The 25,024-nt window shown below is 37.7% G+C and overlaps 1 protein-coding gene across 4 annotated transcripts in view; it reads right to left on the minus strand.

Annotated features, from left to right (window-relative positions):
* Positions 1 to 24,972, minus strand: part of LOC130259069 (BTB/POZ domain-containing protein KCTD5) — a 32,023-nt gene extending 7,051 nt beyond the window's left edge. Inside the window, exons 1-7 of one of the 4 annotated variants that reach the window (XM_056502988.1) lie at positions 24,682 to 24,960; positions 17,279 to 17,387; positions 16,128 to 16,219; positions 15,222 to 15,317; positions 12,120 to 12,236; positions 6,071 to 6,196; positions 3,559 to 3,617 (exon numbers count right to left, since the gene is read on the minus strand). In XM_056502988.1, the coding sequence (XP_056358963.1) occupies positions 3,573 to 3,617; positions 6,071 to 6,196; positions 12,120 to 12,236; positions 15,222 to 15,317; positions 16,128 to 16,219; positions 17,279 to 17,387; positions 24,682 to 24,915 (819 nt within the window). In that variant the 5' untranslated portion in view covers positions 24,916 to 24,960 and the 3' untranslated portion in view covers positions 3,559 to 3,572. Of the gene's footprint in view, positions 1 to 3,558; positions 3,618 to 6,070; positions 6,197 to 12,119; positions 12,237 to 15,221; positions 15,318 to 16,127; positions 16,220 to 17,278; positions 17,388 to 24,681 lie in introns of all 4 variants that reach the window. The other 3 variants (XM_056502991.1, XM_056502989.1, XM_056502992.1) reach the window with 3 other exon arrangements.
* Between the last annotated feature and the right edge of the window lie 52 nt (positions 24,973 to 25,024).

Below are 25,024 nucleotides of genomic sequence, written 5' to 3' on the forward strand. Positions count from 1 at the left end.
TAGTTTTCTTAGTATTGGGAAAGGCTCTTTATTCCAAAAGCTGAAAGAAAGCAAAGGCACAATCCCTGGACAATGGCAGACCTGCCCTCAAGATGGAATTTCAATCTATTATGATCTTTGTGTAGCCTGATGTTACAACAAACACCCAGTAGCACATTCCAGCCCACAGAACCTGCCAGCACACACAGACACTTCTATCTCTTGTGCTTGTAGAGTAAAGGCTGGCAATTGCTTCACGCAACAGTTTCAAGTATGGTTTTAAATTTTAAAAGTTGAGGTATTTGGTTTCCTTTTAATATTGTGTCTTTCATAGTGACTGAAGTCAAGCAAGGTCTCACTTGCTTTGCCCAACTCCATGGGATTTTTTAAGGGCTGGAGTTCATAAAACACCCATTACCATTTGTGTAGTTCAGGGACAGTTCAGCAAGAAGTGAGGTGTTAGCTCAAAAAATTAAAAATCCACTTTATCACTTGCTGACTGTACTCCCTCCTACACCTGGATCTAGCTTTGTGCATATACAAAGTTCCTTTTCATTTCAAATTCAGCATTATTGCTTTGAAGTCGTGAAGCCAGATACCAGCGCAACTACTTTGAAAAATTTCAAAAATTTTGAAGGACGTCTTCCACCAGCCATGTCATGCTTTAAGGGACATTTTTAGAAGAAAACACCTCCTATTTCATGAAGATAATTCATGAATGTTACACATGTGTGCTAAGCAAAAAGCACTTAATATGAAACTATAGGAAAGATGTAAGTGAATTCTGTGGGGAAAAAACAGGCTCTATAAATTACTCAGCAATTGCTAGTGTAATACATGCCAAAGGGACTAGATAAACTTACAGAAGATAGTGCCACTGACACCAACTCATGGTATTACAGTGTCACAGTATCTTCCATGCAATGACCTGGATGAAGGCTTGAAGCCAAAATTCCCAGACTGAGGTTTGCTAGAAGGTGGGGAAATATATCAGGAGCTTCATACTTAAACTCCTTCCCCAAGTATTTGCTGTTGGTCAGAGCAGAGAAAAAATGCTGCAGTAGATGCCCTCAATAGAGGACAACAGTCTGACCCAGCAAATAGGAGTCAGTAAATGAAACTATATCCAAGAGACAAAAACATGGCTAAAACAAATACCTGTGCAACTAAAAAATAATACTGGATCTATTAATTTTGTTAATATTTCTGATTTAATATGAAGCATTTTAGTTCATTCATTCCTAGAAGAGTACTTGCAAGATTAATAGACTTAAAACTATTTTCTGTAGCATCAGGAATGCATACAATAAGATAAAGCTGAGCAGATCTGGACAGTGAACTTTGCACACTTTACTGAGCTCAGGAATCCCAACATAAAGCTGAAAATTCTATTCCATCAGGCAATACTTTACCACACTTTTCTTGGTACTTCTTCTGTAACCTTTACCTCTACTGAAGGGGAAATCAGAGAATCACAAGAGTGGGTTGGGTTGGAAGGGATTTTAAAGATCATCTCATTCAAAGCTCTGCCATGGGCAGGGACACCTTCCACTGTCCCAGGTTCCTTCAAGCCCTGTCCAACATGGCCTTGGACACTTCCAATGATGGAGCAACCACAGCTTCTCTGGACAACCTGTGCCAGGTGTCTCACCACCTTAATGGTAAAAATATGCTCATCATTATATCCATCTAAAGTCTCTTTCAGTTAAAAACCTCACCCCTTGTCCTGCCACCAGGAGCCCTGGTAAAAAGTCTTTTTTCATCTTTCTCATAAGGCTTTTTAAGTATTGGAAATGCAGTAACATTGGCCCTGGGGCTCTCTTCTCCAGGCCTAACAATCCCAACTGTCTCAGCCTGTCTTCACAGCAGAGCTGTTCCAGCCTGCAGGCCATTTTCCTGTCTCCCCTCTGGACCCACTCTCAGAGGTCTTTCCTTGTACTGGGAAATCCCAGAGCTAGGTGTAGCATTGCAGGTGGGATTTCATGAGAGTAGAGCTGAGGGGGAGAATCACTTCCCTCAACCTCCTGGCAATGCAGTCCTGGATAACTGGTTTTCTAGTCTGCAAGCATTGCTGGCTCAAATTAGGTTTTCACCCACCAGTATCCCAAAGTCTTCTGCACTGCTGCAGTAAATCCATCTATCACCCTGTCTGTACTGGTGCTGGGGATTGTCCCAACTCTAGTACAGATCTGCTGTATAGAGAATTTTTCTTATTTTCATATTTCTGTTCTATTTTCCCTATAGATGCACTAGATCCAAAGCTGGCTTAAACATTCTAAATACTGAATGAACTCTCACATTCTAAGTGCCTGAGTGCGATTGCTTCTTGGGAAAGCAGAACATGAACACTACTTCTTCCCACTCAGAATAAAGCTGCTGCTGATAGAAAAGTGTTTTAAGGACTGTTTGCCTCTCAGGCAGCTTAAGAATATTACATTCAATTCCAGCAAAGTGTCAGTTTACTTTGTTTCAATAAAGGTTCAGATTTGATCCATTCCTTTCAGCCATTCCTGAAGACCTGGCAAAAGGCTTTACACTACCCTAGCACTAGCTTCTGTTAGCATCATTTCAGAGAATAACGTAGGTTTTTTTTCAGCCATAGACTTAATAGAATCACAGCATATGCTGAGTTGGAATGGATCCACACGATCACTAAGTGATGATCCTGGCCTTGCACAGGACAACCTCAAGAATCACACCACCTGCCTGAGAGCATTGTCCAAACTCTACAGATAAGTGTAAGGCTGCTTTACAGCTAAAAGTTTAGGTGTATAGTGAGAAGCTGAAGTTTAGTCTCATGCAATGGTAAGTATCTTCAATTTATACAGGTTCAAGTGGCCACCCACACCATACCACTGAACACTCAATGGTATGTTATCTTCTACAGAGTGGAATAAATATGAGAATTACTTAACAACATATTAGGAAGAATGCCTAAGTTGTTTTTTCAGATGCAGCTTTTTTTGTGCTCTTCCACTTGTGACTTTTAATGTAACCTGATCTTCAATCAGATATCAAACTACAGTGGAAAGGATCTCTCCCCAGAGTTGCTTCCTGTGATAAATACAACTGCAGCACCAAGATCACACTATTTACTTATATTTGCCACATGTTTACTAAAAAAATCCTTAGTTTCAAAATTATCAGTCGAGACCACCTTTGGACTATGCTGGACTTCGAACAAGTTTGTTAAATTATTACCAAATCAGACATTTACTGAAAATGTATACGCTAAGTTTGTATCAGATCCTCTACATGTAATAAACCTGACAGAAGAGCTGGTGCACATAAAATAAGAAAGAAATGAATGAATGAAAAGCATTTCTGGCCCTAGAATCTACATGAAGAACTTCCCTTCTCAGCAAAGCTTTAAAGGTATTACTCACAATAGTTTATAAAAGCAACAATTATTATTCTGTCACAGAAGCAATATCCAGAACAGGAATTCTATCTTTGCCAACCATGCCACAACTACAATCACAAACACACAGGACTAGCCGAAGGACAGCACTAGTGGGGGTGGGAACTGGATGGGGCAGAGAAGCATCTGGTTAAAATCCTAGGGCAGCTAGTGCTCACCATGACATTTACACTTAATCTGAGTCATTCATATCGTAATCCGTTTCTTCATCCTCACTCTGAGTGTCATGCAGCATGCAGCACGTATAGAAGAAGGAAGGGAAAAGAAGAGATTGCAAGTGAGTCAGAGCTGCAACAAAGTACAATCCACTTACACCTGAAGCATCTGGCAATGACATTGATTTACTTTTACCTGAGACCTCCACTCTTTGTATAAAAAAGTATGACAGCTGACCATTTCAAGAAGGAATGTAACAGATTTCATGACAATTTCCTCTTCCAAACATCCTGAAGTCAGCAGAGAGAAGCCAACAGTCAAGTCAATAAATAAAGTGGTATGAAAGAGAAGACTGCTTGTGGGAATACAGGTTATCTTTTGGCTGTGCCATGGCTACCAGTAAAAGCCAGTGGAACCATTTAAGATCAATTTCCTTTGCTTAGGTGTATTAGAATGTTACACAGAAGTCATCTACTAACTTATTATGCTGTTAACGAAAAGAAAAAAAAAACCTACAAGAAAAAAAAAAGTCGGTAAGAAGGAATGAAGGTGAAGCTTGATTAGATGGCTCCTATTCTGAAAATCTGGGACTATTAACTAAAACTGAAGTGCTTGCCAATAAAAATTAAATACTGGCAGGTTGGTTTTTTTCTCTAACTTAATCTGATGAAAAAGTAGTAGGAGGACTTTCTTGTAAGTCAGCCCCAGTACATGAACATGTTATTCTGTATATAAAAGCAGATAGCAGAATTTCAATCATATGAACTTCATGAAGACCAGCTCAGACGCTACTGAGACTAGAGAACTATGGAGACAACATCTTCCAAAGTCAAGATTCCTGAACACAGCTGTTAGAAACCTCTCAAGAAAAAAATTAATTATTTCTCCCTTTTTTCCCAGTCACAATATATACTTATATACAAAAATATGATCTTTTAGAAACATAATATATAAAAGAATTATTCTTCAAGTATTGCCTATTAATTGCTAGCAATAGCTTAACTCTTCCAGGACAAAAGGAGAGAATGTTTGTATCTCCAGCCAAAATCAAGAGTAATTCCTACCCATCACAGTGGTCAAATGATGTCCTGCTCTCTTCTCTGAAACAATGAATAAGCAGCACATTAAAGGAGATGTCTACCACAGCCTCTCTCAGCGCTGCTCCATTTAGACACTCATAATGCACTCTCAACTAGCTTTTGGTTTTTGTCTTCAACACTTGCATTTGATCCATATTTTCTTTTACATGAAGGATGTAACATAACTCTGGCAACTTCTGAAATTACCTGAAGATGCACTACCATTCCTTATGAAGATGTTTACAAGGCTCTAGAATTCCAAATTTTATTTCAGGTAGATATCTCAGCCCTACATTATTATCACACACCTCTAACACATCAAATTTCAAACTCTTCCCCAAGCATCCCGGCAAAAGCAGACCTGAACTTGGGTTTTGAAAGAGTATGACATGGCTCACCCAGTTTCACTCTTTACTCCTGACTATGTTAATCCTTTACAACTCTTTGAAAGTTTTCTCTCAACAGTGACGAACATAAATTACCTCATTTCACTAGGAATCCAACACATAGTTTAAAGTATTTTTATACTGCAAATTATAAAAATTATTCCATATGTGTAGCTGCATAAGCATGTTACAAAGCACAGAAAGTAATGAAGTTTTATCTATTTGAGGCCTCAGTGCCAAGACTTAATTCCATTCTTAGCATTATTTCAAAATCAATTCCTTTGAAGGTGATTCTTGAAAAAGCAAGCTTTAGCAATTGCTTTCCATCTACATAAGGGAAATGAAAAGCTTTGAAGCCAACTACACGTTTATCCAGTTTGTCTGTAGTCATCTCATACAGAGCAGTAATACAATGATGAAAGCTGTTCACTATGCACAATGCATTACAGAACTGCTCTGCCTTATGGCTTGTCAGCTGTGGTTTTACGTTTTCCTTTGTATAAATTCTGAAATACAACTGAGTAAAATGCTATGATACTGTGCCCATTACAATCTTTTTGTAAAGTTGGTTACAGAAAGCAGACTTGGTAGAACCCTGGAAACATTAACAAGTATCCTCATTTTATAACATATTGGACGACTGCTTTACAGAGACCGCATTTTTCAAGTTCCATTCTTGACAGTAATATTTCTTCAGCTGAAGTCAAGCAAGAACAACAGTTTTTAACTGAACCAGTGTTATTCAAATGCATAAGAAACAAAACCTAGTCTCTCAGCTGTAAAGAGCAAATATCTGCCAATACCTGAAAAAAATAGGTACTGAAAAAGTAGAGAGTATTGTATTTAAATAATTCAGGCATGCATAATAAATGCATGCTGACTGTACCATTTACAGTCCCTCATACAGTAGACAGGGAATCATTATTAGTCCTGAACAAGAGGAAAAAAGGACAATTAAATAATGTTCCACAACAGAGGTAGATCTATCATGAGTTGTGAAGCCCACCTAATTCAACACCATTTCTTTAGTCCAATGTCTAGCAACTCACCTTTGCTTTTTCACTAGGTTCACTGGTTGTGCCATAAGGAGTGTTATGCAATTCCTTTGAGACAACACACAGAAATTCAGCCTGATCTTCATTGCCATAGTTATAGGAAGAACCAATACTGACCAGCTGAAAGATGAAAAAACAGTCAATTGTATTTCCACATAAAACAAATTCCATAGAGCCTCACGATTACTACAAACACTCCTCACTCAGACTGTAGCTTGTGCCTGAAGCATGATTCTCCACGTCAAGGCAAATACATTTTGATGCTGACGAATACATTGACAATACAATGTATAGATACACACAGGTGATAAGATACACACAGCATTTTTTTTAGACAGTTACAGAATTAATGATTTACAGTTATAATTATCCTGTGAAAGAAAAGACTGTGGAGGCAGGCCAGTGGAGAAGTAGCCTGTTCCCTGTTTCTGTTATTTACTGGAAACCTTCCTATGCTCCAAAGTTAATATTTAAAGTTCATATGTGGTATCTTAATGTGGCATGATTTAACATGTAAATGGCTGCATGCAGGAACCTATTTAACCTGAAGGGACACCCATCACTACTTACAGAATAAGGGTATTTCTATTAAAACATATTTTGAATGAACAGACACAATATCTGCATCTGATTGGAATACAACAAGACAATATGGTGGGATAACAAGATTAACATCTGAAATTCATACATACTGCTACAAGGAAGCTAATTAAGAAAGTGCTACAAGCAGAAGCCATGTATAATGAAATGTGACATATTTACAAGTTTCTATAGTCTCTATACTGAATGATAAATGACAATTTACTGAGAAAGAAGAATATATTCAACATCAATAGTACTTCTTATGCAGCATGTTTATCAAATGGCAGAAATTGTCTTACCTTACACACAATACACTTACCTAATGCTAGAAGCTTTACATAGCCTGCCTTTCCAAGTCAGATTCAATTCAGATGTAGCTGGTTCATTTATTTTAAAGTTTTATTTCAAAAGCACAACAAGATAATATGTGATCTACAAGATAAGGTCAGATCTACTGACACAGATCAAAGTCCAAAAAATAACACTGTTGCACAGATACACTGTGTCAATTTGTCATTACCCAAACTATATTTAATCTATCAAATCACCACAGATATACAATAAGACTGGGCTATTCCCCAATCTCCACCATTTAAGTACTCTAGAAATGGCCACATGGAAAAGGCCTAACTTATTTTTTTAGGGTAACAGCACTTAAAACATTGTAGTTATCTCTGTAAAGACAAATCATGTACTACCATTAGTCTAGCAGAACACCAAAGAGAGTAAAAATTTTGTTAAAGCATGAAAGATGAAATGAAGATGAAATCCTGATCCAGAGTTTGTACTTAAGGAATAAAATTACTCCCTCAACAAAAAGATGAAGTTAGACCAAGGTTAAAAGCAGCTTCCATACAGCACTGTCAGAAGAAACCAAAGGCTCACTGTACTTTCTAAGAAGAGGAGAGAGATGCTCAGATGTTCCTGCACAGCACTAACCCAGCCAGGGAAGCACTTCCACAGATGCACAGCGCTAATGTCCACAAAGAGCAGCAGGCAGTGTGAATACATCACCAATCAACTTGATGCCAGGCCCAGGTCCTGCCAAAATTTTTTGGAGCCTGATGATATTATAGCATACAAGGCTCAGCCTTCCATGAGCAGTACTGGCCATCAAAATTCATCCCTCTCAAATTATGTACTTCAACTACACCGAATGTGATCACCAGAAACCTTCCCTGCCTCCTCCTCTTCTAACATCACTCTAGCTCTGCAAAATACATACATAATCAGTAATGAACACAGGCTGATCAAAAATTAATGTGTTAAAGACATTTTTTTCAACCAAAACTGCATAATGAAGTTACAAACACTTACACAAACACTGGGTTTTAGAAGCACCACTGCATATAAAGACATCATTCACCTTGAGATGTTAAATCAGCTAGTCTTTCACAATGAATACTCTGCAGTCTGCACCAAAATGTATTTCTGTAATATTGAATCACAAAACCCATAGAGTAACTAGTTTCTTACTTGAACAAGATGGACAAAGGAAGTCTACTGAAAAGCTGGAAAAACAACCCATAATTACTTCATATATTGAGATGCCTTGTTGATTGTCTTCCCTATCAAAAATATGTTCAAATTTTTAGAAAAAAAATAGCAGTTAAGTTGCCTTGAGCCCAACAAAGTGGTATAAAGTTTACACTATGCATTATATAGCAATTACAAACCATTTAGTACAAATACAGTAACTGCTTCAATTATTAAGGTATAAGATAGGACATTAAACAACATTCTTAATCCGCTTAAAAGCTAGAAAACATTCAGAAAGTCTGAATACATATTTAAATAAAGCCACTCAAAATTCACCTTCTCTGAAGAGAAGTTTCAAGAATAAAATTCAAGAATGTAACTTAATTAGTATACATTTAGCTCCTCTTCTTGGAAAATGGCAACAACTCCTTATGAGATAAGCTATGGTAACTACCAGATGGAAAAATACTTCTCTACTTCTTGACACTCTAAAAAAAGAAATGACCTCTCTGAAAGTGGATAGCATAAAAGACCCAAACATCAGCCAAATCATCAGTTCTGTTTCAACCAGGCTGACAGGTCTTCAGCTGGTAGCAACTAACAAATGCTTCATAATCCAACCATGTAAATTAACCTTTTGCACATAACTCTTTTTAGGAGATTTGGAAGATTGAATACTTTTAGCCAGTTGGATAGGACTATCAATTTAGCTGACTGCAAAACATCTAATGACTTTTTGCCACTACTGATCAGTTGATAATGTCAGTTTTGCAGAATCAGATCTGAGTTCCCTAAAACTCCAACTCACAATACTCTCATAAGCAGTTTCATATGTGTGCAGCCAAAAATTTATACTTCGCATAGTAGCAACTACATGCTAGAACTGTCACTATAGCTTTCTGAAATGATCAACAACAACAAGGCTGATGGCAGAAAAAGAAACAATGGAAAATTACTGCAGATTAGAATTGAACTGTTCTGTCAGAAACTGGAATCAAGAATATGTTTTAGCAGTCCTATTCCAAAACTCACTTCATTGTTCCCAGTATTGGTGACAACACTTTAAGAAGGATGCTGATAAACTGGAAGAACATCCCTGCCATGTCCATCTGCCCCTTAACTACCACCCCCATTCCACCCCCCAAAAGAAGCCACAACACATCAGAGTAATCTGAGGTATGAAAAACAGGTCAAAGGATTTCAGATTATCCAGACTACTGTTTCTCAGACTTTCTGAAAGAACAAATTGTTTTTGTTTTGAAGCCACATTTGCTTCATGTGGCTTAAATTACCAAGAACCTAAGGAAGGATAAAATAACATGCTGAAATTCCAAATTCCATAGATTTGTATGCTTTTATATATATACAACATGCATATATCTATTTTTCTGTATTGGTGTATTCCTTCCATGACTTGTTTCATAACATTCCTTACTAAAGCAGTGTGCTCCTGTTTAAGCATCCCTGTGAGCCCCAACAGTGCCAGAACTGAGCACAGGTAAATGCCAATGCTACTTATCACAGAAAATTTATTAGATAAGGATCCATTACTGCTTGCATCGAATAAGGGCTGTTGGTCCCAGTAGGGCTGTCAGCGACAGTTTAAAAAAGGCAGGAATGGAAAGCAGCACTACTTTTATTTTTATTAAATCAAAAGAAATATATTGCTTGATGTGCCAATAGAGGTCATGATTTTCAGGAAAAGACAAAGAAATCACAAGAAGAAATTTCCTGTCTCATAATAAGGAACCTTATTTTTGGAGTGAACTAATCTTAAGTCCTAGCTGAACTGAGACTCAAAAACTGAGATATCAAAACCAGACACATGTACCAGTACCATGTCCTATACAGATTTGCTATATTGATTTAATAACACTGATTCAAAATCAATGTAGTATATTTACCAGACCAATCAGCAATAGTATTGCTATCTCAGATAACCACTCCAGCTTGCATGAACTGCAGCCCAGTCGTCTTCTTTTCTTCTTTTCCTCTTCTTCTTCTTCTTCTTCTTTTCCTCTGCTTACCACTGGAGTTACTCATATTAACTAACTTTTCTACTTCACCACTACTAATTTCCTTCCCTATTTTATGATGATCTGATTCTCAAAACCAAGTAAATTCTGTAACAACTATTCTCAAATTCTATTTTAAATATTCTTGTACTTTGAATATTACTGCTTCTATTTCAGATGTGGTGAACTCCTTGTACATTAGAAAGGTTGAAAAAACTGCCCTTTAAAAAAAAAATTAATGATATTATCAGCTAATAGAATTAAAGAAAATCCTCCACTCTTTTTTTTTTTTTTTTACAGAATCAAGTTGTATGAATCTAAGAATGGATTCTATGCCTTTTAGACACATAATGCATTTGTTCTGCCTTCCCAAATGATTTGTAAAAGGTTATGAAGATACACACACATCAGCTCTTAAAACTCAGCACTGATGACTGACACTAGGCCTGAAAGAATATTTATTTCAGGTATCTTAATGCAATAGTCAGACTTCCAATCTTAATTTTTTAAATTACAATTTTTATTTTATTTTATACCTGCATTAATTTCTTCACTGCCCTCCCCACCTTCCATTTTACAATGCTGACTGTTACTTTGAGCTCTCCGGGATGTGAAGGCATGAATGACGTCATTCTGCCTGTACCCTACACATCCCTAACAAACCACAATTCTTTCTCTGCTGCCACAAGTCTGAAAACCCCACATTTCACATTCCACATATTACCTATACAACTGCAAGAAACAGACAGTGCTTGGTACATTGAAAGCAGATTCCGCAATTAAGTTGGATAATAGTTCAGGTTTCAAATCTCAAACTGCAGGATTAAGTGCCCATATAAAGTCATAGGCAAAGTTTGTTTTTATTGAGCCATTTCACTATCATGTTATCTTCATAATGTTATACTCGTCTTTCAGACTAAATAACCACATGTTTCAAGAAAAAGAACAAGTACTCCAGGCATTTTGTTCATGAATGAATTACAGAGCACCAGGTTCCCAAATCAATTCAGACACAACACTTCAAAATGCAGAACAGGTATTTAAAGAACCAGAAACTGCCTCCAATGTTACCGAGAGAAAAAAAACTTTCCCAAACTCACAAATATTTGGAATTAACACAGCAATCAAACAAGCAGAACAGTGGGAAAAGGAAGGATGAAGAGGGAAAAACAAAACAAAACAAAACAAAAAAAAACCAAGACAAAACAAAAAAAACCCCAAAAAAACCAAAAAACCAAAAAGAGAAGAACGAAGCTAGGAGTGTCCATTTGGATTTCAAGAAAATTTCCCAAGACAGAAAAAAACCCCCACAACAACAAAACAATAAAGCCAAGGAAACACCCAGGATTTTTTTTCAATTTGAGACAAAACTTAAAACTGCCCATTTTGTTCTCTCCTCACTCCTCCATATTTTACTTAGAAAAAACTCCTGCCATTCATTATTCCAGTTTGAACATATCCCATCCACCTAAAAAAGAGTTAAATTCTGAGTTACTAGAAATAAAGGGTTCAAACTCAGAACTTAACTTTGGTGGATGAAATAATCACTTTCCAAGTCTATCAGAAACATCTCCTTCTGGAGCCACTGGACTCAAAGCTGTATTTTTAGGGCTCCTTAGGTTTGAATTATACCTCTTAGTTAACATTCATGGATGAAAGGCTGTTAATTTTACAGGAAAATTTAAGGAAAATAAGTTATCTATTGAGGAGGTAACAACTCTTCCTAAGAAAAACCTTGAACTAAATAACCAAGGGAATTTTGATAGGCTGTTTTTCTATTATTTTTACAATGTGGACATTCATAATGTGTAATGAAATATCATGAATATAAATAAAAGCCAGTCACAAATACATACAAACTACTATGTGCTGTACATCCAGAAAAAAAGTGGAATGATCTGAAAGCAGCAGAAACGCAAGGAGGCCAAGCACATCAGTGTGAGGGCAAAAGGAATGGTGTGACACACCTCACTGCAGCATTTCTGGAAGCATCTCTCTTCCCCTTTCACTTCCCGTGACACTATCAGCAGAAACTCTGACTGCTGATCCCGGCCAAAGCTGTACTGGGAACCTATACTGACAAGCTGAAATAACCAATCAAAGTAAAACACAAAAAGAAACCTTTGTAAAGCTGGAGCACATACCATTATCCAAATTGTACAAGTAACAGATGAGCTCAAATGTTCAGGTAACACTTACTTGCCACTATAACAGGTTGCTATCAAGCTACAACTTTCATTTCAATGTAAAATTTACTGAGGCAGTTGCAAAGGCCTTTTTAATTTAAATGGACGTTAAGAGTTACTGATAAAAAGACAGAAAACTCCCCATATAACTGTGTTGTAGCCAACTACTCTGAAAAACAAAGTTTGGAGCATTATAGAAGTAAGCATTATTTTCCTGTCATACATTGACAAGCGGAGAAGGTAACATAAGACTTGAAGGTGTTATGTAAAGCAATATATAAAGCCTAGTATTGAAGAGCTCCATCTTGTTCCAAATACTAATAAAATACAGCTAGGGAAACATAATAAAACAACAAGAGGAAAAAACATTGAGTGGTCTAGATTAGTTTTAGAAGGAGTAATTTACAGAAGATCCAAGAAAATAACCACAGTGTAAAAAACTGCCTTGTTCTCACAAAAATCACTACCAAGAACACTGGCTAATAATATAAAGTTCCAGTCATCTGAATTTCCCAACCTCTCCCTACAAAACATGTTTTACCTTAATAACACATGGCAATTCCTAGCCCATTTAAACTAAAGCATAGCCTGTTAGTGCACTTTAGAGAGATTAGAACTTTAAATTAAATGTGAAGAGTTAAACAACAATTGCCTATTCTGAGTAAACTGGAAATGATGACAGATGAGAAGGCCCGTGAAAAGCAACTTTATATATATCCTGCTATTGTATGTGAATAATTTTGAAGACGGCAAATACCATCCTCCTCATACAGCGAACATACTTACGACTGCACTATGGTGTCAGACTCAGGTTACATTAATCATTAAAATTTACATGACCACCACTGCTGCTGTCTAAAGCCTTTCTATTTAGCCACTTTGTATAGCCCACAGTTTTTTATTCTGTCGCACTGCCAAAATACTGTTTTTTCCCGACTGCCTGATGAGGCAACAATTGAAGCTAAAAATCCTCTACAAAAGTGGGACAGCATAATTTTTGGTAATAGATATTGGACTGGGACTAATACATGCTCTGTTCTAGCAGAGCTTTCCAATGTGTTCTTCGGAAAAGGGCATCAATACATCTGCATATGTGCAGCAACAGTTCAGCACCTTCCACTCCTATTTAATAACCTTATACCATCATATTTAACGACAAAAATCTTGAAATGCTAAGCATAAAAAAACATATTTTTCAAAACCAACCACCTGAACATTTTATATGTGGCTCAGAGCACAAGGATTCTCGGTCTATAAGAAAATCACTCCCCTGAAAAAGCTGATGATTCCATCTTTTTTCACATACATACAGAGCATGGTGGGTACCACCCCAAAGACTGCTTCTGAAAGCAAGCACGCTGCTGAGCAACATGGGCTTAGAAAAGATTACAGAAATGCTACAGTGTTTGAGGGTATTAAGAATAAAACTGTTTATGCACAATATTCTAATCCTGTTTCAAGTGAATGACCTCTGCTCCAAGCAGGTCTGCATTACAAAGGAGGCAATGGCCTAGTGTGAGGTAATGAGATATTAAGTATTATGAGATCATACAGCTGTTGTGTTTATCTGCTTTAAATTAGGTGTCTAAAAATGTGCAACATGGGAGCAGGAGGATGTAGGGAGACAGCTGGGTGAAACAAGAAAACCACTGGATTCTTCCAGTTCTAAAAGAGATTATAATAGGTCTTTTAGCATTCACACTGTCAAAGCAGTATTACCCCCAAAGACAGTACCCCTGAAGGGTTTAGGATCGGTAAAAGATATGGGGTCATTTATTCTGCTAAAAAGTAAAGGAGGTCTATTTATAATGAAAGTTAGTTTCTCCTGACAGAGAAGAATGTTGAAAAACCTTCTTCCATGCACTGGGCCAAAAAACAGTCATGTATTAAGTGAGAGTTTTTTTAAGGGACTTAACATTTAGCTTGTGGCATGGCAAACAGACCTGGTAATACTTGAAGCACAGTACTGAAGCATAAAAAGTTCGCTCTCTGCCCATTTAGTCTATTTGCTCATGGCTGTCTCCATGTCACTAGCATCATACACATTTTATCAAATATAAACAAAATGTTCTCTTTTACCTTTGCGTCATAAACATTTTTTAAATGTTGCTTTGCTGTGGTGTTAGAGTGAGACTGCACAGGATAATGGGCTTGTGCTTATTTCAACACTGAAAAAGGTGCCAGGAGATGAACACTTGTGTTTCAGAGTTAATAGATTCATTGCTCCAATGCAGCTTAAATAGTCTGCTGGATTAGGAATGTGAAGGATGACGGAGTTGTACAGTTAATTTCTCATTTACAGAGATTATCAAAGGTAACAGACAGATCTTGAGATTTTACAGTGTGTTCTTGAATGTACATACAAAGCTACTTTTATTCACTGCAAAGAACAAAAACATTCACGTAGTTCACAGCTATCAAGCTTCACATACACACAGGTAATGTTCACTCTCCTCTGTGTATCAGGTTTTTTATCTGAAGAACCCCTCTTTGGGCCTAGCAAACATTTATCTCCCAAGCTCATCTCCTTTACCCAGAGCTCTTCATATCTGACCTACCGTTTGCCTTAGTTAATTCTGGTTGATTCACCCTTTAACTGCTCATGTGTAGACATTGAAGAATTACATTTCAGACACGTAGCATGTTTTCACAGAAGCCTGCAAAATTTACCTCCTGGAAAGCTACACTTTTTGTTTTACGATAAATGCAAACACAAAAACCACATTTTAACTTAGCTGTGTATGTCTATCCAAATTCTGAAAATGACTTAATAAACAAAGATGTGTGGAATTTAATTTAATTTATATTCCTCTTTCACAAAAGGCACTTAACATTAATTTCTTAGACGACTGTGTTAACTATATCCCATATGGATTTTTTTACCTGTTCAAATTTCCAGCCATCAGACATTGTGGAAACCATTTGAGTGAGTTCCTCTTCCTGACACTGCAGCACTCTGTATACATGTTTGACTGGCACCTTCAAGAAGAAATAGAAGACGCTCAACAGGGCATGGAATTCACGATGTTTGTGACTTGTCTGAAGTTGCCCTTACTCTCTAGAAATGGTAAGCAATACCACTTTGAACTTATCCAGAGCAATGAATAATTCAGACCATTTTAGCTGAGACCTATAGTAAATGCTATCAGACCCTGCGATCCAACAACCTTGCTTAAGAAGAAATTTGTAAATAACAATGTAAGTCTGTAATATCTCCAGGAAGACTCAGTTACCAGGGAAGCCTGAATAGCAGAGTTAAAGAACAAACTTTATGATATGCACTTTTATGGAGAGTATGAGATGCTATGAGAAGAGACAACTTTCTCACAGAGCTACAAAAATATATGATAGGAGCTAAACAGCATCTGTATGTATGCTGCATAAACATACTGTATAAACAGCAGTTATACCAAAGTTAGGCAACCTCATCATATTCAGAACACTAAAAAGTCAATGAGAAAGCTATGTTCTACGAAAGCTGTTCTCTAACACAACTATTTCCAGAAATGGTATTATAACAAATTCTACTATTACCAAACATTTTGGAACAATAACTTAGAATGTTTCCAGTTTTTGAACGAGATCTGTGAACTTTGTAAGGAGACTGGCAGGAGCCAGCAATTAAGAATATTAATCTTTGTATGCTAGTGGTTCCAGATCATCAGTGATGGGGGCAGCCATTCAGCATCTTACTGGGGAAATTAGAACTTACATAAAAAAACAAATGGAACCTTCTCACTACTCGTCATAGAAAAAATAATCAAAAGCATATGAAAAAAACAGCCTCACCTGTGAGATTTTGCTGTCTCTTTCTCTTATTTTGTCCTTTACCAGTTTTATTAGAGATGTGATATTGTAGAATTCAGCCTCTTCCAGTACACCTAGTATAAAAATATTCCAGGCCAAAATCACCAACCAGTTCATAAAATTATCCTCTCAACAGCTACAGAAAATTATTTATTTTTCCCTATGATAAGACAGTTCACCTACCTAACAATTCTGGCTTCTTTCAGATAGATGTAATTCAATGTTTGCTCATTCTAAAAAATCGTCCTAAAAATATCCCAAATATTGTATTGTATCCACATACAAAATGAGGCAAGAAGCAAAAAAATGTGCACAGAAACCGTTCCATAGCAGACTGATAAGACCACCATATCTCAGGCCCTGCCTCAGGCTGGAATGCAAAAGAGAAAATTAAATAGTCCTACTGAAAATCTCTGCAGCTGCTAGCAAGCAGAAGATTTTTCTTCCTGTCATGTGAGACCTTAGAGTCTGAAACAAAAGCTTAAAGATACATACTGCTTCTACTCACATATTCAAGGTCTACCTGCTCTCCACATACAGTATGCTTAACAATGCACAGGGAAATTTCATTTCATCCTATTTCCTCCTAGGACTGTTAAATTGTATTTCTCTTTGATAAATTTCTTCAACATGCTATCAATAGAGTTTTACTACTATATGTTTTAAAACCCTAACCCTAACAAGGAACAAGGAGGGAGAAGCTGGGGGCAGAATTCAGTCTTTAAAGCATATTCCAGACATCCGAACACTTCAGAACTTCACTTTTACTTTGCTTTACATCCTTCTAAAGCTTGTTTCCCAGGCAGCATTCTTTTGCTTAAAGAGCAAAACCCAAATATTTCACAGTCACACAGGAAAGAGACAAGATTACACAATAAAAGGCATCTCCCCTCTTGTTTGAACACTTATGTTCCAACTGAGAATGGGGGTTGTGAAATCAGGAACCATACTCAAAATGTTCAAATAACCCCATATACTGTAACTGCATGATACCTATCAGTTTTGCTTGAAAGAGATAGAAATGCTACACTGGTTAAGGCTTGCCATCTTGTTCCAAGTTAGTTTTGGTGACTCAAAAGAAGTGAAAATAATAAGCAAGTGGCAAGCAAACAAGATATTTAGAAATGTCTTACCTTCCTCAGCTAGGTCCTTGTTAATAACCAGTTTTCCATGTCTGAGATAGTTCAGCACTGGCCCAAAGTAGGTTGGGTCTCTGTCTATCAAATAGGCACCTGTTTCATCCTAGATTAGAAAAACAAACACAAACCAAACAAACAACACAAAACAAAGCAAGAGAACACCAAAGCCCAAACCGAACAAACCAAAAACCCCAAAATGATTTAAACATCCAAGTGGCAACTGCAAGCTAATATTCATCTTGCAGTAAGCAGGAATTCAGATGTAGACACATCCCTGAAAGCTGCATTTATTAAAGACAATAAAAGGAATTAAGCAATATAACTGTCATGGTATTAGACTGATCAGTCAAATCATCCAATACACGGCTTCTCTTATCTGATTAATCCCCCAACCCCTTATTAATAATTAACAATATTGTTAGCATGAAAGATCTCAGCGGTAAGTGAGAACACTGAAAGTTAAGGTTAAAAATAGCACTTAAAACCACGAAACTTTGTTTGGGAGCCTGAAGAGTCAGAACAAAGGCTACATTCTAGCAAGCTTCACGTTTTCATTTACATTTTTTTTCTTTTTTTTTTTTAATTAAAGGCAAACAAACCTACTTCTTTTTAACCTCAACATTTTGCTTTAAAAACATTTATATTTGTCTTAGCTCAGATGTACAAATATTCACAGGGTACTGAGAACTGCTGTGTATGAAGTAAGGGTTGTACATGCATCTTCTAAAAAAACCCTGTACACTGAAGATGCAATTCCTACCTATCTCAAGCAGACAAGTGAAGTAACAGATGAACAGCTCAAACTAATGCTCATTTTACTGAACAGACCACACCATATTGTGAATTGCAAAACAAGAAATTCACCTGCAGAACTGATATTCTTAGCAAAGAGTTATAAAGAAGCAAAATTGGTAATTCCTATGTTATTTTGAATCTATGCCAATCAAGACAGTACTCCAATCAAGACAGTACTGACATACTTTGTGCTGGCTGGAGGTCTGAGGAAAATTCACAGAAAGATTTCTAAGTAATCCACTGCTCCTTTCTACTATCAGGTGGTTACTAACTGTATTAATCTATTAGTACCTACGGTTTTGGTGCAATGGATATCCTACAGATATATACTGGAGAGATGTGGCAGCACCCCAAATACTTTTTTACTTATTCTTATTTTTAATATTGTAGTAGTTTATGGGAGATACTAAAAAAATCATCATTACCAATAATCCTAGCTAAATATGGATCATACTCCCTCAAAACCACAGGTACTAGCGATGATTGCTCTTCCATATGAAAGAATTTCTACTGACTCAATCCTCTGCACTTGAACATTAATGCTTATATGGAAAGTTTTGATTACTGAACTGTGATGCCTGAAAGCTCTCTCTGCTTAACAGTACGTAGAGTTCCTGAAATTTTTCATTAGAAAAAAACATGGTGGATGTATTTTCAGGTACATAGATTTAGTTTCTGAATGACTACACTTGTCTAACCAGGATTGGTAGAAGGTAGGAAGACCACAGCCTGAACTACGAAACCATAAATCCTTTCTATAATTACAATTAAATGCTTTACACACTAGACACACTGCCATTTCAGAAGAAGTGAAGGAGTGTATGATTTTGTATAAAATTAACTGTTCAATAATGCTAACATATTAACATGTGCTGTCAGTTAACCTACACTCAGACCAGACAATGTTTGATGAAGTCTAATCACAATTTCTACTGATCTGAGATCGTGGTCTCACAAAACAAGACTATGCATGCAAAAAAACAGATGAAGTAGCATAGTTTTAATATTTCATCTCTAAGTATATTTATATAGAATGTAAAATCTACAAAAATGTACAATCTACAGATAAAACCCAGGGAAATTAAAATAGCTGACAATCGTATGAATAATAAGCTGAAAAGTATCATTTAGTAAAGGAAAAGAAACCAAAGAGTTTGGAATGGAAGACCCAAAACAGATAAAAAGAAATGCTGTTTAAAAGGAAAAAAACCCCGTACTTGGTCATCATCTGAACTGCATTAAAGAACATAGAGCTTACAAAACTGGAAGTTTTCCCAGCTAAGAAAAACAAATCTATAGAAATAATCTTCTTCATTAATATGACTGTAGTTTTTACACTGCACTGGCTTTTTACATCACCTTCTGAAGCAATGCTGGTCAGCAGCTCTACACCACTACAGAGATAGGTGGGTCACAGAAGTGATCCCACAGAAGGGATTATAAACTCTAAATGAAATCTTAAGTAACAATGGCTACTTCACTTCTTGCACAAAAGGCCTGAACCTTTTCTTTTTAAAGGCTTACATTATCTGAAATTGTTGATTCCTGTGTTGATTTCTATATAGGAAACAAGCTTCCAACAAAACCACAAAGGGCAGAAGCTATGTCAGGCCTTCTCTTTCAACTTCCACCTTAGGAGAGGTCATACATGAGAAAAATACCATCTCAGTAGTGTCATTGCATATGCCATGAAGCCTTTCAGAAAACAGGGTGTCTTGAAAAATAATAAAAAAGAAGGCACAAGAAAGTCCTATAATTTTTGCTGTAATAGATGTTTGTTTTTTTACATTAGTAAACATAACAGTTAAAGAACTCTGGCTAAATTCCAACAGCATGTAACCCAAATTCTGTCAACAGATTTCACATGAGCATCTAAGTTCCACGCAAAAGTTGCTTACCCAGATTACAGACAAAGAAAATATGCATTAACATTGAGAGGAGGATGTGCATCTTGAACATTGACCTGACAGCTCAGAGATGCTACACACTAGCACCAGTGAGTCAAGAGCCAAAAGATGAAGCAATCCGTAAAGAATATTGTAACCATAAACAAATAATGCACAGGCGAGTGAGGCAAAAATTTTACTTCCTCAGCATCCTCCTACAGAAAACGCCTTATCACTCCTCCTTTGGAGTGAGCTGCCTGAATATCCTTCAATGTATGCTAAGCACTTCATCATGAAATCACTAAGAAAAGCCGATTACACTAGATCTTTAAGAATATTTATGTAAACATAAATCCAATACAAGCTGACACAGAAGTGTAGTTATCTGCTCTACCCAGAACTCTAAAAATACAGGTTGTAAGTCTTTCAGAATATTATCAGGACTGTTTTCATCCATGTCTAAATGAAAACACAATATATTATCACATGTAATTAGCATTTTGACACTCTCAATATAAACAGTTTTATTGTAATATAAAATAATAAGTTGCAAACATGATCCAATGTGATCTGGACAATTTAAAGATGTAGTTAGTTTGCATGTACATAACTTTAGGCTTGTTAGCTTAAGTATTAATAGAATTTGATGTCTCAGTTATACAATTTCCTCTGCTAACTAGTAAATTTTTTTTCTACAAGCTTTAAGCAAGTTTGAATCTCCACTGACAAAACTAGTGTAGGTATTTTGAAACCATTTCCCAAACTTCAGGTGAATACCACAAAAGTCAGACAAACCTATATTCTAATAAGGTTTCAAAGTTCTCTTTCTTTTAGATGTATTTTATACAAACAAGTATTAATGTTTACGAGAACAGCAGCAAATCCAAGTTTCCTCTCTATTCAGTATCATCATATCACCCCACACTTAGAGGTGTTTCCTGTAAATGTTGACATTCTTCATAAGAAGACTCAAAACAAATGCATGCTGTCTTTGTGCATCCAACCCTAAACTGCTAGTTATTCACATGACTGTATCTTTACCCAGATTGACTTTTGCATTACATTCTTCTCTCAAGAGCTTTTTCTTCAATGTCTGTAAGTAAGTTCTAGGCCTTTTTCATGCATGTTTACAAGGACATCATTTAGAAGACAGCATTGCCCAGGTACAGTGAAGACTGCATTTATTTATTACCATTCTCCCACACTAATGTTTAGTTCAAGTTACAAACACCATGGAATTTTAGAGAAAACCTAGTAACTTGCTCTTAAATTTTCAATCTCCTGGTTCAACGTGATTGTAGCTCACAATTACAATCCTTTGAAAAATACTGACCAAATCAATGAAATGATCATGTATTCCAGTTGCAAATGTTTTCACTTCCATCTTTATGGAGACTGAGGCTCACAGGAATCATAATGAACACTTACTCTGATCTTAGTTTAAAACATACAAAGAACTCAATTTATTTACAGTGAAATTTACCCTTTAGAAACCAGCAGTGTAACCTAACCATTCCAATAAATAATTACTGTCACTGCTAATATTATGTACTTTGTAGCAAGGACATCTACGGTTTGATTTTTGCTAGCTGCATTTCACAACACCTTTGCTAGACTGAACAGGCTTCACTATTAGATTTCTTGTCTCCATCATATACGTCCTTCTGGACTAAGATGTCACTCCTTAAACTTCTTGCCAAAAAAAAGTTTTGTTCTTTAAAACTTTTCACCAGATCATATTTCACCTTGTGACTAGTCACTGCCCTGCCGTGACCTTGAACTGTGGATGCTATAATCCAGCACAGGATTCCAGTAGGACTCAAAAGGTGGACCCTAATCCCCTTTAACGATTTCCCCAAGAATGGCATTCAAACACTAGCTGAAATGTCATAAATTTATTTCCAATTAATTATCTTCATTGGGACCAATACTGGATATGGATACACTCAAGTCATACCACCAAGCTCTTCGCTCAAGGCTTTATGCTCTAACATTAATATTTTTAAAAATGACATAATTTACATATTCTGAGCTCTGATAAAGGCAGCAATATGCAGAGAAATACAGTAATATTTGGTACTAAATCTGGATTTATGAATAATTGTCTCCCCTATCACATGTACTTTTTAAATATTGAACTAGTTAATTTTTCACAAACTGTGTGGCCTAAAAGCTTTGAGTGTCTGCAGACTAGCAGTACTTATCAGAAGTACATCAGTAACACAACCCACCTGACAAGTCAGAAATCTCATAAACAAATGAAGTGTAACTGTTACTTCTTAGAATAATGACTGCAATTTAGATATTTCTTAATGCTGGCAGTCAAGGTTGTGTGACCAGGAAGACTTTGATTTTTCTAAAACACTCAGTGCTTGCATGCTTCCTTCTTTGACTGAGTTAGAAGCATATTAAAAATCAAGCATGAATACTACTTCCAAAACCTTATTAACTAAGTTCGACAATCTCCTTCTTAGGGGAAAATTAAAAGAATGCTAGAACAGTTTGCAAAAGAAAAACTGGTATATGGCTAAAATAGGAAGATGCTGCAACAGAGAAACATATGTAAATTGCTAACAGGCATGAAGTAAAAGCATTAAATTAAATGATTAATTAATTAATTAATTTTTTAAAATTATGAAAAGGTGAGCAAAGCTCTGCTTGTCTATTTTTATCTATTCATCTCTAAACCAAGATTTAAATACTATGGAAAACAAGTCCTATTCTGAACAGTAAATATGACCACTACTGCTGATTTATTTGCTGAAATGATTCTCAAACAGTTTTAAACACAAAGCTGTGAGTGACATTGTGGAACACACTAAATTCAGAGAGTCAATGTCACTATCTTATTCTATTCAACACCAGTTTTGCCACAGGGTGTGCCAGAGGTTAATCTTTCTTCCATTACAACTGGGAACATACCTGACAGCAAGAGACAGGCTGCCCTGTCCTATTCAACATTAGTACTCGAAGGCAGTTTAAAGGCCAATATGCTCCTTTCTTGGAGCCTCTCAGTTCTTTACAGGAGCAAGCATTAAGGAAATCACAGAATCATAGAATACCCTGAGTTGGAAGGGACCCACAAAGATCAAGTCCAGCTCCTGGTCCTGCACAGCACAGCCCCAACAATCCCACCACGTGCCTGAGCTCCCTCAAGCTCATGGCTTGGGGCCACAACCATTCCCTGGGGCGCCTGTTCCAGTGTTCAAGCAACCTCTGTGGAAAGAACCTGTTCCTGATATCCAACACACACCTCCCCCGACACAGCTCTGTGCTATTCCCTTGGATCCTGCCACTGGTCACACAAAGCAGAGATCAATTCTGCCCCTCAGAAGGAAGGTGCAGACAGCGATGCTCCTCTTCTCCAGCTGAAGAAGCCAAGTGATTTCAGCTATTTCTCATATGGCTTCCCCTTCAGAAACTTTGTGTTTCTCCTTCAGATACTCTCCAAGAGCCTTAGATCCTTCTAATATTGTGGTACCAAAAACGGGCTACAGGACTCCAAGTGAGGCCAGAGCCCAAAACAGAGCAGAAGGGGACAACCCCTCCCTTGCCCAGCTGGGAATGCTGGGCCTGATGCACCGCAGGACACAGCTGGTCCTCCCATCTGCCACAGCATACGGCAGTTCTTCAGCTTTTAATTAAGAAACTTTAGAGGAATGCTTTCCTACTCTCTCCCAAAGACAGCTGACCTATCAATAAGCCCCCTACATTTTAAAATTTAAAATTTACTTTTATAGGTTACTTTTAGCTTTCCATTAAAAACCTCAACCAAAACCAAAGACAACAAAACAATTTCCACCCACCACATTTCAACCTTTTTTTCTTCTAACTCAGGAACATTACCTTCTGTTCCCTATCTTAAGTATTCGAATATCCTTTCTGGAAGTTATGCCTGAAAAAATTATGAAATCTACTAACCTCACTGAAAAACATTTCCAAAATTTATATATAATAAGCAATTCCTTATTTTCAACGTGCTGGTTATACGGTTATAAGCTGTTCCTTTCTTTTCCCTAACTCTACTGGAAAACTTTTTTTGTCTATGATGCTCCAAAATCTCGTTCAGAGCCAGCACTATATACTTTATATCCGTTACTACATACCATACCACACCACAAATAAAATCCTAACTTTTACTAAAAATGAGTCAGAGCAAATACAAAAATATTCACCCACTACTTGCAATCTATGCAATATTTTCGTCCAAGAATTGCTGAAAAGACAGAATGCTACATCTAAGTGAGAGATTATTATCAAAAGTACTTTGCTCTGGTTCTTGTAATTGAACAAGAGAATAATGACAGTGCAGAAATAACACAATGTCAGTGCAAGCAGACATTCCATTAAAACGCCAAAATTAGACCTCGTCAGACATTAAAAAATTACACAAGGGTACAAACGACACCGTGCTCTCTTGCTGTACTTATGAGCACTTTTGTTATTCACGAACCCAACTGCTTCGCACGACATGCCTCATTCAGCAGCACTCTTGAGAAAGACTCCCTCCGCGGCAGCAGAGCGGCTCCGGCCGCCCCTCTCCGCGGCGCCGGGCCCCGCGCTGCCCGGCCGCGATGTGGCGGCCGCTGGGCAGGCACGGCGGCGGCAGCAGCCCCAGCGCGCCCGGCGGGAAGCGGGGCCGGGGCAGAGAGCGGCCGCGGCGGCGGGGGGAGCGGGCCCGAAGCGGGGAGCGGGCGCGGCAGGGCCCGCGCTCACCTTGTCCGAGTCCAGGTCGGGGTCGGCCTGGCAGAGGCGGAAGAGGAAGGACTTAGGGTCCCTGCAGAGCGTCTGTCGAGTGGTCAGGAAGCAGGTGCCCCCCACGTTCAGCCGGACCCACTTGCCGGGCCCCGAGCCGGGCAGCGGGGCCGAGCTACACCGACGGCAGGGCCCGCCCGCACCGAGGCCGCCAGCCGGGGGCACCGGGAACTCACAGTGGTTCTCTGCCGCCATCCTCGCCACCGCCGGAAGGGGCCGCCCGCCTGCCGGCCCCGGCGCTCCGCCCACCGGAAGCGCGGGCAGGAGCAGCGCCCTGCCCCTTCCCGGGCTTGAGCTCGGGCGG

Source organism: Oenanthe melanoleuca, chromosome 14 (genome assembly GCF_029582105.1).
Source record: "Oenanthe melanoleuca isolate GR-GAL-2019-014 chromosome 14, OMel1.0, whole genome shotgun sequence".
Classification (NCBI taxonomy): Eukaryota; Metazoa; Chordata; class Aves; order Passeriformes; family Muscicapidae; genus Oenanthe; species Oenanthe melanoleuca.